The sequence below is a fragment of the Helianthus annuus genome, chromosome 5 (assembly GCF_002127325.2).
Source record: "Helianthus annuus cultivar XRQ/B chromosome 5, HanXRQr2.0-SUNRISE, whole genome shotgun sequence".
Lineage (NCBI taxonomy): Eukaryota > Viridiplantae > Streptophyta > Magnoliopsida > Asterales > Asteraceae > Helianthus > Helianthus annuus.
The window spans coordinates 254,974-269,022 of NC_035437.2; the positions used below are offsets into that span (position 1 = coordinate 254,974).

The 14,049-nt window shown below is 38.9% G+C and overlaps 3 protein-coding genes across 3 annotated transcripts; 1 reads left to right on the forward strand and 2 right to left on the reverse strand.

The window, feature by feature from the left end:
• The first annotated feature begins 2,204 nt into the window (after positions 1 to 2,204).
• Positions 2,205 to 5,422, forward strand: LOC110939581 (uncharacterized protein At3g52155, chloroplastic). Its single transcript, XM_022181143.2, has 5 exons — positions 2,205 to 2,598; positions 3,673 to 3,772; positions 3,868 to 4,047; positions 4,922 to 5,039; positions 5,150 to 5,422. The coding sequence occupies exons 1-5, from the start codon at positions 2,400 to 2,402 to the stop codon at positions 5,213 to 5,215; spliced, it is 663 nt and encodes a 220-aa protein (XP_022036835.1). The 5' UTR covers positions 2,205 to 2,399; the 3' UTR covers positions 5,216 to 5,422.
• Positions 5,423 to 5,907: 485 nt separating this feature from the next.
• LOC110939580 (extensin) lies at positions 5,908 to 7,504 on the reverse strand. The gene is made up of 3 exons (XM_022181142.2): positions 7,199 to 7,504; positions 7,032 to 7,119; positions 5,908 to 6,948 (listed from the first exon to the last, which is right to left on the reverse strand). Exons 1-3 carry the CDS (start codon positions 7,211 to 7,213, stop codon positions 6,191 to 6,193), a joined length of 861 nt encoding a protein of 286 aa, XP_022036834.1. The 5' UTR covers positions 7,214 to 7,504; the 3' UTR covers positions 5,908 to 6,190.
• A 4,012-nt stretch (positions 7,505 to 11,516) lies between these two features.
• LOC110939530 lies at positions 11,517 to 12,608 on the reverse strand. The gene is made up of 2 exons (XM_022181089.1): positions 12,476 to 12,608; positions 11,517 to 12,265 (listed from the first exon to the last, which is right to left on the reverse strand). The coding sequence occupies exons 1-2, from the start codon at positions 12,606 to 12,608 to the stop codon at positions 11,517 to 11,519; spliced, it is 882 nt and encodes a 293-aa protein (XP_022036781.1).
• Positions 12,609 to 14,049: the final 1,441 nt, after the last annotated feature.

Here is a 14,049-nt window from a genome sequence, read left to right on the forward strand (position 1 = left end):
GTGAAATCACTCAAATGAAATACTAATTTTGTGCGAAATTAGCAACAATTTCAAACGAAATTAGTCACAAACTGTAATTCCGTGCGAAATTAAGATGCTATTTCAAACGAAATTATGCTGATGTCATCATTTCGGCCAAACTTTTGTCAAATTGATCAGATTTTAGCTCAATTTTAGGTCCAGTTCTTTCAAGGCTTTGTTAAAACACAATTTCGCTTATGATGTGAGAAACTCAAATCATTTTGACCGTGAAATCTTGTTCAATTTTGAAAAGAAGGTGTAGAAGTTAGAAAATCTGATGAAATCAAGCTGAATTTGCTAGAACTCCTCCTCCTGAGCTCTGATACCACTTGTAGGATCGTTTTGTCGACCGAAACAAGTCGTTCAGAGGTTTTCTACTCAATATGAAAGGCGGAAACAGACATATCGAGTTCGATTCAGCTAGATATTCACTTTAAATGTCTTTCTGATTGATTTGACAAAGTTTTACAGCGAAACGACACTTCGACAACACTTCGGCTCCGGAATACACCTTCGTAATTTCGTATCAAATGACAAGACACTAAGGGTATTTATAGGATTGCTAATTTCACATGAACAACCACAAACGAAATCACATTTCATATGAAATTATAATTTCATGCGAAATTACCTTGTGATTTCGTGCGAAATTACCCTTCTGTGATTTCGTGCGAAATTACCCTTCTGTAATTTCGTGCGAAATTACCTACAAACCTATTTTTGACAGTTTTCTCGAATAACGTGCCCTGATCTATCTAAACAGTACAAGACTCGATACAAGATGAAGTCGACAGACGTATGCACCAACACAAATAGTGTTATGAAGTCTCGAGCAATCTCGTTCGTCTCACTCAGATGTTTCCGCCATCGGTTAGGGTGTGACACGCCGCCCTTGGATTCGTTGGTGCCCACAGCGTGCTCATGCCAGCTGCGACCAAAGCCTTCTCATCCAGTTGAAGCATAACTGTAGGAGTTCTAGTTAGAGTCTTGTACCATGGCTCATCCGCGTATGCAATCACGGGTAATTTAGGAACACCCTCATCAGCAAGACGGTAATGCATATCAATCGGTATTACACCACGACGGATGTAGAAGAATTTCTGTTTCCAATCATGTAAACTCTTAGGGGGATCCCTACTGCAAGGTAGAACATTGGCGGCACGAGAGTTGAAAGAGTAGAAACCACCAGCGCAAGAGACATAGTAAAACACATTGAACATGTCAACCGAGGGGGTCAAATGTTGAGCTTGGCATATGAACTTAAAGTAAGTGATTCGAGGCATGCCGACGGGGCTAATCTGAGAGATATGTAGCCCATAACATGTGAGAACCTTTCCAAGGAAGTTAGTGATGGGAGGACGGAAGTTACCTTCGTTGAAAAGGAGGCATATAAAGTAGTGTAACCAAGGGGAGCATCAAGGGTTGTACTTCCCGGAGTCGGAAACTAGGCATCCAAGTTAACCGGGAACCGGAACGTCCGACTGAGTTGTTGGAACTCATCCTCTTTCCAGTTGACGACAGCCTGCTCGGCTCTCAACGAGTCCTTAGGTTTAGATTTCTTCCCCTTCCGAGAACCCTCTGGTTTAGTCGAAGTAGACATTCTTGTAAGATCAAGAACAAAGAAGACAAATGTTAGAAGGTAGGGAAGATGCTCCCAGCAGACACCACTCCAAGCTGGCGACCTTGCAATACAAAAGCTTCCAGAAGGTTCTAGTAGGTTCTGGAAAGGGACACCTGGCGACAGGAAGATGCTCTCAACAGACAGAAAGGACGACATGTGGCACCAATGACAGGACACAAGTACCAATCAAAAGATCTTCCTAGGACAGTCCGACAGCCAGTACAAAAGGACACTGAGCTGGAGCGAGTAACCATGCGCTACGTCACTTCCAGGCTTGACTGTGTCAGAGGGGACATAATGGATATTCATCTTGGTCGAACAACTGGCGAGCAACGACTAGCTAGCAGTTTTCCTCCTTCACAATCCTCTGGCTATAAATGGAAGACTCAACCTCCAGGTTTAAGGATTCGCTCTCCAGCCTCTCACTTTACACACACTTATCCTTAAAACGATTACTTATTCTCACGCCGGATGGTGGTTACAAAGAGAACCCCCATCTTCTCCTCCTTGTAACGAGTGACGGGTGTTGTTCTTTTTGCAGGAATCTTTGAAAGAATCAATCATTCGTCGTCGGGTGAAAGGAAGAGGTTGAACCATCTTACATGAGACGACCCGAGTAATTAGCTCCGTGCTAATTAGTGTTTCTTCACCGGTTTTTGGGGTTTGGTGGTTTCTAACGAAAGTAATAAAAAGTTTAATAAAGTGTTAACGGGTGAGGGAGTAACCACAAAGAAAGCAGAGAAAGAAGAGAAGGGAGATGGTAACGGTGGTGTGTAGCAGCAGCAGCAGCAGCTGTATGTCAGCAACATCGACGTTTAAGAATAAGGCTGGTTCTGGTTCTGGTTCTGGTGGATTTCGATCTCAACCGCTGGTGATGGAAACTGCGCAGGTTCCACCTCGACGCTTGATCTTGCTTCGTCACGCTAAGAGTTCTTGGGAGGATCGCTCCCTTAAAGGTACTAACTACTCTTGTGCCCTAGCATTAAAATTCATCAACCACTTTGGATTATTATTATTATTATTATATCACAAAGGCACAGGAGAACCATATATATATATATATATCAAACTCCAGATGCCAATATGTTTATGCTTATCTTGTCTAGGAAGTTATGAACCCTAATTCTATTCTGGTCCTTTAAATATAACCCTAACTAACCCCTAATCGGCTTACACTTATTGGCGATTTTGTTCATTAAACTTATCATTTCAACCCAGTTGTTAAAAGTATTTAAGCAAACACTATTATTAGTTGGGCATGCGCTTTTGTTGCGCCCAAGCAACACATGAGTCCTTTTCTCCTTGTACCTAGATGTTGTAAAACATTAACATTTCTGTTATACCCTTTACAGTTTAACTTTCTGTACCTCGGTTTTGTAAAATGTAAGGCCTAAAATCAATAGTTGGAGATTAACTCTTGGTATGTACACATTTGGAGCGTTATGTACCTAAGGGTGTAAGAGGTGCATGCCTAATGAGTTGAGAGGAAAATTTCACCCACCCAATCATAGTATGCCATGTCATTTCCCCTTTCATTCTCCCCTCTTGCCCAAAAAACCTAGGGGGTGGTTTCCCCCAAACCATTTTAAAAATAAAAACAAAACTTGAGATTGGTTGAATACTAGTGGGCCCCACCCAACACATTCACCTTTTCCCTTCCCCACAAGCGGCAATCTTTCGCCGATCTCTCACCTCCCCATGCGGCATACTTGAGGGGTGGAGGTGTTTGCCGAGCGGGAAAGGGGCTTGCCGCGACCACCCCATACACCCTATGACCCTAAGAGCTAACGCTGAGGCAATGACATGATATGATAATAAAAGGCAAAACTTAAGGATCGCCTCATTGCAAGTACAAACGTGTTCCCACATGACAAATATTAATGGTTATGTCATTAGTAAACTTTCTATTTGAAGTTCTAGTGGGGACATAGTCACATGCACTACAATCTATAATTCTGCCAATGCTTCTTATATTGCATCCTTCAAATAACTTTTCAACTTTGGCTATTACTTTTTCTTGGTATGCATAGACCATGATCGTCCTCTGAGTAAAGATGGAGAAACTGATGTTATACAGGTCACTTACAAGCTCCAAAAGCTTGGTTGGATTCCTCAACTTATCTTATCAAGGTAAGTTATTAACATAACATACTGTTTTGGTACAATACAATGTGGTTCATTGATTGTTTGTATCCTTACATGAGAAAGTGTTGTTGTTGACGTAGTGATGCAACACGAACAAGGCAGACTCTTAAAATCATGCAGGACCAGGTGCGGGCCTTCTTGGAAGCAGAGATACACTTCATTTCAAGCTTTTATTCTGTGGCAGCAATGGATGGGCAGACAGCTGACCACCTCCGACGGGCTATCTGTAAATATGCTAGGGACGAGATACTTACAGTTATGTGAGTTCTACTGCTTATTTGGCCTTGTATTCAATAGGTGAGAAAAATTACTATGGATCTAACTTAATGACTTATTTCGGAATAAGAAGAGCAACAGGAACATGTCTAAAAGTTAAGTAATGATTGGCAAAAATTTCCCTGAACTGCATTAAAATCCAACTACTGGGGTCAAACTTAATCATAAGTTTGATGCCCGATTGACTGAACACATACTTGTTGGGACTAAGGTTCAGGTCAATAAAAATAACCACAAACTTTTTGTCCAAATCTAGTTGGGTGAACCAGATATAAATGATGATATTCAATACTAGTCACTAGCAAAAAAATTAAAAAAAAAAAAAAAAAAAAAAAAAAGAAGGCTTGAACAAAAAAGAAGAAAAAATGCAATGTAGCAGCTGCCAGTTAATAAGAGTAGGTAGAAAGGTTAAGAACCCATTACTCTAACCTCTAAAGGAAATTAATCCACCAAAGATGAAATATTTATAAAGGAAAATGAACATCTTAAGAAGATATAAACACTCAGTTTTCATATTTATCAAGTCTGCCTTACAGTATAAGAATCCCCTCAATGTGTAGAGGTAATTTACAGTTAGAAACTAAATGAACAAAAGTTAGAAATGAAAGGTTAATTTCAGCTAATATTTAAAGAAACCTGATCTGCATCACTTGAACAAATGGCTGGAGTCTCAGGTTAAATAACTCCCAAAACACATGTTCATGTAATAAAATCTTGAATGCGCATGAAGCTCTAGACTATTCATTGGAGCAAGGTAGATGGTTTGATGTAATCAGGATCACCTAACAAATGTAAGACAGTCGAGTCGATTAGACTATTGTATTGCATACAGTTAGTTATATTGTGAGTTCTTCTCAGGTGTATGGGACATAATAGAGGCTGGGAAGAGGCAGCCTCTACCTTTTCTGGTGCTTCCATAGAACTAAAGACGTGCAATGCTGCCTTGCTTGAAGCCGCAGGCAAATCATGGGAAGAGGTTAGCTTTTTCAGGATTTATGTTGATGATAATTCCTTGATATGGAAGATTCTGCAAATGCTTGTATATGTTATTAATTGGTGTTTTCTAACCGAATTATCATAATGTAGGCGTTTCTTTTGGCTGGGGATGGTGGCTGGAAGCTCCAGCAATTAGTCAAGCCAAATGTTAGATAGAGGCTAGGATTTATCTGCTCATGCTTGCATTTGTCAAAAACGTTTTATAGTTTTGAGAACGACAAAGCTTGTAACTCTCAAAGGTGGGAGAGTCTTCTCCGAATGTGAAACTATATGTAAAGGAGCAGAAAAGCTGATTAAGTAAACCATAACCAAGAAAATCAAATCAAAATAACTGAATAATGGAGATCGATGGTTCAGTTCTAATCTTTTTTATTAAACGCCTATATCAATTCGGACCAAATTATATTTTCAAACGGCTTTTTGATAGTTGTGCAAGAGGAAGTGGTCCGTCGTCGTTTTAGTTGAGGTGCATCAAGAATTTAAAGACAACATGAAATAGATGTTTCTTGTGGAAAAACATTTGGACATTTTTTCTTCAAAATGTGCCGATCATTTAAACGAACAAAAACATCATCGTACAATGATTATACTTCGTTGCAAGACGCTTCGGAGATACCTTATAACTTCCCGTTTTACTTTTTCAATCTAACCCACATCTATTATTTCAATACACTTTTGTTCCGGCTATATTCGTAACTTTTGTAGAAAAGAAAAGGTTAAAAAAAGCATCTGGTTCTACCTTTTGAAAGAGACGGTAGCAAAATTAATTAATGGATTGTGTAGTGTTCTGGTGACTGACAGTCTAGCTGAAAGATAACATGTAGAAAGATTATGTTTGATGAACAAAATTAAGGTAAAGATCGATCGATGTGTCTTTCATATATTATAAACCTTACTCCATAAACATTTTGGAGATCATACAAAGCGTTATCATATTTACTGTTACACTTTATATATTTATTATTATATATGTATCAAACCAGAAACAAAAACAAAATGGAAAAACAACTGCCCTCTCCTCATTTTTAGCTACAGATGAAGAAGAGTTGGAGGAGACTCTGTTTTTTATTTATTGTAAGGTCTTGAATGAAGACTAAAAATGGTGGCCTGGCCTGGGTATTGTATTGTATTTCACATGATTGAGCATCCTTGTGGATTTTCTTCACTAAAGTAATCACACCTAGTGACGTAACAGGGGGCTCTCTCCCTGTAACCGTAACCGTAACCATAACCGTCATAGCATGGGCCGGGTGGCGGTGGTACAGGCCTTCCATAGCCATAGTAACAGGGGCCTCCGCCTCGACCTTCGTAGCACTCTTGGCAACACACTGAAACCGGTGGCCAACAAGGATCCATTGCAATGGGTACTGGCTCGGGTTGGGGTGGATCGGGCAGCTTGGGTTGGGGCAGTGGTACTGGATCAGGCTTCTCGGGTTGGGGTGGTGGTTTTGGGTCGGGTACCTTGGGTTGGGGTGGTGGTTTTGGATCGGGTACCTTGGGTTGAGGTGGATCGGGCAGCTTGGGTTGGGACGGTGGTTTTGGGTCGGGTACCTTGGGTTGAGGTGGATCGGGCATCTTGGGTTGGGGCTGTGGTACTGGATCAGGCTTCTTGGGTTGGGGTGGTGGTTTTGGGTTGTCGGGTACCTTGGGTTGAGGTGGATCGGGCAGCTTGGGTGGGGGGTCAGCAGCTGGTTTAGGTGCGGGTGCGGGAGGAGGGGGTTGGGGTTTGGGCTTGGGTGGTTGTGGTTTGGGTGGGTCAAGGATCTCAATACTCTGGATGGCCTTGCCACCCTTGCAACAAAGCTTGTCTCTCATCCTCTCCGGGTCGCAGCATACCACTGTGATCGTAACCTTGTTCTTCTCCTCATCGAACACTTGATCTCTTATCTCTGTAGTACACAAATCAAACACATCGATCGAGATTAAAAGTATCAAGTAGCTAGGTAGATGGATGGTTAATTTAGTTACTCACGAGGGAATTTGCAGAGCAGTTTCCTGACCTTCTTGTAGCAGCAGGAGCATTTGAGGTCAACGTAGAGGATCATCACCGTAACTTGTTCCTGTTCCACACGATCCATTCAGACAAGTAAAGACAAACAAACAAACAAACAAAGGAAGGAAGGTCATGATGATGCATACCTTTTCAGGCGACATGGCTGACTGGCTGGCTGGCTGCCTGCCCGTGAAAGAGAAGATTGGAAAGAAGGACCTTTTATGAATGAATTATTAATTGGATGGAAAGAAGGACTTTTTATGAATTATTAATCGGGGGGAGAGAGAGAGAGTGAAAAAAAAGGTAGTTCATGTGAAATCATCAACTTTTGTCGGTAGTAGGAATTCAAGCGGATTGCCGACCCTTCACTCAAAACTAACAACAACCTATTCCAATCACGTCTCATCTCAACTATAAAAAAATCATAACGTAACAAGCCGGCTTCTATTATTACTCCAAAAAGAGATCATACCTTCAACTCGCTTTCACTCCATATTATTATTATTGTCTTTCTAATCAATTATGGGATTACTAATGTAGTTTCTCATATTTGTCTTTTGTATATGCTTGTTGCGGGTTTCTCTCATGAGACCCTAATAGTTGTTCCTTATCGGAAGGTGATATACATATGTATCGTACGTTTAAATTACGTACAGTCATACATATATTCTTTAACTTGATCGAGGAAAAAGTAATTGTGTTATCATAATGTGGTTTTTAACTCCTAATTTTCATTAATAAGTGAAATCAGACTCATGATCTATGTTATACTATTGTATAAGCTTTTGGAATTACTCATGTATTTTCTATTGCATAAATCTTTAATTTTTGTATTTCTTTAAATGAGTTTTTCCAAGTTATATTGAATAGATTTCAATTATAAAGAAGAACTAGGGTAGTCGTTACCTACGCGTTGCGCAGGGACGCGGTTGAAATTCTGAACGTACCGTACACCATGACAATATAATAACTAAATGCGTTATGTTATTTTTGTTGTAACTCGGCTTTGAAGATAAAAAAATCAGAAAAAGTAAGACAATGCAATAAATAACAAAGGTAAAACGAAAAAAGAAAACGATAGGAATTCGATCCGTTTAGGAGTTGTATAATAATTTTATTAATGTTTAGGGTAATAAAGTAATTTGGTCAAAGTAAAAGAAAAAGGCAAATTGGATTTAAATAATCCCAACTTGCTCAATTTTGCCAATAATACTCCTAACTCAGTTATTGGCTGATAATAATCCGAACTGGTCCACTTTTGGCCGTTAATAGTCCACCGTTAAAAATAGCTTAACGGAGTTAAGCTTTTTTCCGAATTACAAACCGATGTTTTATGAATTTTGATCAAAACTAGGATACGAGTTAATTGATATAAAATTTACCTCGAATACTGCCCCAAACGACGAAAACGGTGCTTCAATTCGGGTGTTTAAACTTCCAATTAACAAAAATCAAGTCGTTTGAAGAACCGTTTCGAGGTAAGTTTTACATAAATCGAATCGTATCCTCGTTCTGATCAAAATCCATAAAACATCAGCTTGTAATTCGGAAAAAACTTAACTCCGTTAAGCTATTTTTAACCACGGACTATTATCGGCCAAAAGTGGATCAGTTCGGATTATTATTGGTCAATAACTGAGTTGAGATTATTATCGGCCAAATTGAGCAAGTTGGGATTATTTAAATTCAATTTGCCAAAGAAAAATAATACAATAATTAAACTAAATGAGGTGCTAATAAAAGTTTATACTTAATGACAAAATAGACTAAATAATAATAATAATAATAATAATAATAATAATAATAATAATAATAATAATAAACACTATATAGGAACATTGTTTTCTCTTGTTTAATATTATATATAATACGAGCAGCTTCAGCAGACCCACCACTGCTGGTGTATTGCATATGTGGCAACTGTCCATATAAAAATAATGGATGCAGGTAAAGGTGTACAAATCGATTTTTTTCAAAAACCGATTTCGGTTACTAATCGATTTTTCAAGTCCAAAACAATAACCGGTGTAACCGTTTGGGATCGGTTTTTAACCGGTTTTGGCTAAACCGATTTTTTTTAAAACCGGTTTCGGTTATTAACCGGTTTTTCATACCAAGAATCCTAACCGGTCTATAACCGGCAGTTCGGTTATAAAACCGGTTCGGTTATAAAAAAATCGGTTTCGGTTTTTTTCCCGGTTTCGATTCTAAAACCGGTTTTTTTGTACACCTCTAGATGCAGGTGTCATACTACGTTAGTTCTATAAATATCCTGAAGCAAATCGGTAAAAATGACTATAGATAATAAATTTGCTTTTTAAATATTTTATAAAATACAGGTGTAAATGAGTTAAGCTACTAAAATTTGCCTCACTAAACTCGAGTCACGCCAAGTTTTGAAGCACATGTGAGCTCTGAGTACAAGCTTCATATAGTTGGGGCTTACGTTTTTTTATCTTTACCAAAAGTTATATTTCACTCAAAAGAAAAAAAGCACATGAATTCACTCAAATCAAATTAAGGCCTCGTGTAGAGTCTTAATTACATTGACCAAAACAAAAAAATGTTAGATTCACAAGTTCGGTCGTAGCACGCGGACACCCTACACTACTAAGTTGTACAACAACCTCCCATGACGTTATCACTTCACTGACCATTTCATTGCCTGATGCATAACATGTTCCTGTTGCGTATTTTCGATTTCGCCGCAACGCACAGCTTCCCCACTAGTTAACTACAATTGTCTAACATTGTTTTGCTCAAGACGGATTTCAAGAAACTTTTGTAAAATGCTATTTTGGATGAATTTTTTTTGAAGATAACAGCCATAGTATTATAGATGATATTCTTTTCATTCCATGGACAGAAATACTTTTGTATTTTATATAACTTGAAGTTGTTGAGCCATCTAAGTTTCTTGGTGCGGATATCTTTTGGCTCAAGAGTATGGAATGGACAGCCATCTTAACGTTACGTTAACATTGGGTTTTATTCTCTTTTCCAATAATATCTCATGCAATGAAATAAAGTCCCCTAATTATTACTTAATCATTTATTTATTTATTTTTGTTTTTATATATAACATTTAAACTAAGTAAAAAATAAAAATAAACATAATATTTAGAAAAAAGATAACATTTTAATAAAAAAATAACATTGAAAAAATAACATTTAAATATTAAAACTATTAAAAAGTTACATGGTGGGTTGCAATAAAACATAAATTACTAATATTTCATATATTAAAACTTAAGGTACGAAATTAAAATTCATCAAGCTGTTTCTCAAAATCCTTCAAACCGCGACGTTAGCAAATTGAATTTGGTGTCGTGCTTGGAACTCGCTATGTGCCGCGGCAAGCGCTTCATCCTCGAGTAAAACCTCCTCGCGGTTCAAGAAATTGACCCATGATACATCTTAAAATGTGTACACTTTGTTCGTAAAAGTAAAAACCTTCCTAAAATTTCATTTCTTTTTACAAACATTTCACCCACATGTTGATAGAATGTGAACATAACCCTATTCCAACATTGATGTGAAAGGCATTCCTAACTCAACGACATCCACCCAAGTTATGGCCAAACAATATCCTCTTGCTCGGTCTAACGACGTGCCATTTGAGAGTAGAGACGGGGTCAAAAAATTAATTGTGTGTGTTTATATATATTGAAAATAAAATAATTTGATTATTTAAAAAAAAGGATCATTGTGAACTCTCAAATGAACCATGGCCTACCACTCATCCTTGTTACCCTTCTTTATTGTTTTGGAAGACCATCAATAACGCCCCGGGGAAATGGATAAGGGGAGGCGCTACTGACAAAAAAACGCTGAGTTAGAAAGGACGCGTTGTCCTGGAGACACTCAGCTAATTTCATCGACTATAAGACCACCCGTTGTGAGGGTTTTTTTTGGCGTTTCCCCAAAAAAAAACCCGCTAGATCGCCCGCTGGGCGTTTTTTTCAAAAAAAAAGAAATGCTTTTGGCGTTCTTTTTTCCACGCCTTTGTTCTAATTCTTTGGCCAATGACCGTGCATCCCTTTTTGTTTGGCCAATATCAATTTTTGATGGTTTTTTTTATTTAAATTCTATTACACCCCTTTTAACATAAGGTCCCACAATGCCCACATTCCCACTACACCCATTTTAGAAAAATTCCCCATAATGCCTTATTGCTAAGACCATGCGTAGTCGTTTGATGAATAATGCCCCCACCCTGGGGCGTTTTCTGCCATGTGGCAGTACAGTCAGCATGGGGGCATTATTGGACGTTTTTGCAAAAGTGTCGTAGTGGGAATAATGCCCAATAACGCTCATCCAATCATTACATAGTTATTTATTTTTTAAAATTAAAAACTTAAAATACTTCATTAATTTAAAAAAAAAATTACAATACTAGAAATAAAAAAACCGAATAAAAAAACGAAAATAAAAAAAAAGATAAAGTTAAAAAAAGATGATGATCTAAAGTCCGTATTTTTCCCGAAGTCTTTGGCGGTGCATTTGCACAACGATCAACGCGTCGCCTTGGAGGTGGTCGATCAGTTTGGACAAAAACTCTATGTCCTTTTCCGTTTGCCTCGCCGCTTGCATCTCGTTAAACTTTTTGTTTTCGGCGACTCGTTCTTTCATAGTCTCCCAACTTGTGTCCGAGGTCTCAATGTCTTGGAGACGACGGTTCATCTCCTCGAAATCTTCCTTCAACTCGAGATTGGAAGACGACTCCACCGGTTTTTTCCCGGTTCGCTTATCTTTTCTTCTACCGGGCGGTCGGGCCAACTCTTCAACTTCCTCGTCCTCGTCCACAACAACACTTAGATCGAAATTGCGGGCATCGGAAGTTGGTGTTTCAGGGTCAACGGAGGATGACGTTTTCGACCGTTTAGCTTTACTTCTACTACTGGACGTCATGGTTGGTACGCCAGCCCACTTTGGACTTTTTCTTAGTAGGTCCCAACATTTATAGTACGTGAAAACGCCTTTCGTCTTCTCGTACTCTTCCATAGCCTTCGTTAAAACCCCGACGTCACCTTCTACGCTCGACCGTTTATCATAGTTACGTTGATAAACTTCTTGGAAGGCGTGACACTTGTTGTTGATATCGGTCCATTTGCTAGAGATAGAATCTTTGTCACGATGTTCACCCTTTCCCCACGTGCTATAAAAAAGCTCATGAATCCTATTCCAAAATTCGGGACCGGTTTGAAAGTTTGCTACAAATAGAAAAAAAAGTTGGACATTAAAAATAAAATAAAATCGACGTGTAGGAAAAAAAGTAAAAAACTAACACTTACCAACATCGGTGTCCTCCGAAACATTGACTCACGATCGAACCAACGTGTATTCCTCGTCCTTCGTCCAAATAACGTAAGTATGCTTACGACGAGGTTGGTTCGGTTCCTTCTTTTTATGCGACCTTTTACTGTGTTTCAATGTTTCTCGCTCTGGTTTGGGTTGCGTCTCCGGCACGATATCCACCTCGGGTTCGGGTTGTTGTTGGGATGGTAGTGTAACAACCCGACTTTGCAAGTCAAAGTCAAAGTCAAGAGATGTCATTATTCAGATCCGTCTTTTCTTGCATAATTATTGCTTAATTAACTATATTACGCTTATTATCGCATGCTAAACGCTATTTACAACTGCATACCATTTAAACACACTTTATCACATTGTTACTTCACACCATCACAACGCATCGCACACTCAAAACGCAGTTATTGGTATTGTTCTATATGTGTTATTATGTGCTTTACTTGTGTGTGCTTTATATATGTTTTGGGGTGTTATTCGCAAACGCAATCGCAACGCAATCACAACTCTATCGCATCGCAATCTCATCGCAACTCGAATGCAGATTTACTTTTATGCTTTTATGTGTTATGTTATCTGTGAAACTACTTGTGTAATGCTATCGCAACGCTTACTCGCAACTCGCTTAGATGAAACGCAACGCTCAACGCACGAAACGAAAGTCGGGAAACTAACTCGCACTAGTCGCCTGATCGAATGACCGTTCGGTCGAATAATCATCCGTCCGGATGACCATCCGATCGGATGGCCATCCGACCCACTTTACTTTCCACCGCCTCTCTCCCTCTCACCTATAAATACTCACCTGTCACATCAACAGTTCATTGATGTGACATCCCTATCCGACCAACACACTCTCAGCTCGTTCTCAAGCACTTTTCACTCGATTCAAGGCTATTTTCGTAAGTTTTCTTCCTAAATCATGTACTTCTATCATCAATACACACTTTCTCATCATTTTTCTCCATCAAATCTTACATTTTCACCATGAAATCATCTGATTTGGACTGCTTTAAGGTGACGTCACCTCGGGTTCTTATGAATACTAAAGTGTGACCTCATTTCATCAAGGTTTGTCCAGGTCTAAAGGATTTCTACATAATTTACCACAAATCTCAACTAGAGCTAAACACTTTTCAACTGATTTCATGCTTTTCTTCAAACTTCTTTACTTTGCACTCAAAACCGATGGAATCTAGACTCATTCAGGCTCTCCACTCATTCTCTAGTTGAGAACCGGTCTAAAAACGAATTTCCATCGGAGAGACGACTGATTTACGGGTTGAACATGAAACTTCATCAAAAGAATAGTGAGTATCATCGAATGGGGTGATTCCCATCCGATCGCCTGGGCTGGACTTGGTGCGGGTTCCCGTTGTTTGACACGTCATCACGCCGTCTCCGTTAAAACTCTTAACTCGGAAAATTTCGCAAACTTTTCAAGCAACATATTACCCAATCGAATAGCCATCCAATCGGATGACCATCCGATCGGATGACTATTCGACCAGGTGACTTGTCTTTTATAACTTTCAACACCTAAACAATTTGATCAAAACTTCAAAGAATATCAAGTCTCAGTCGAATAGCCATCCGATCGAATGGCCATCCGTCCGGATGACTTGACATCTCAAGATACTTCTCATTTTTTGTAACAACTCTTATTAAAATCAATAATTAGAATGAT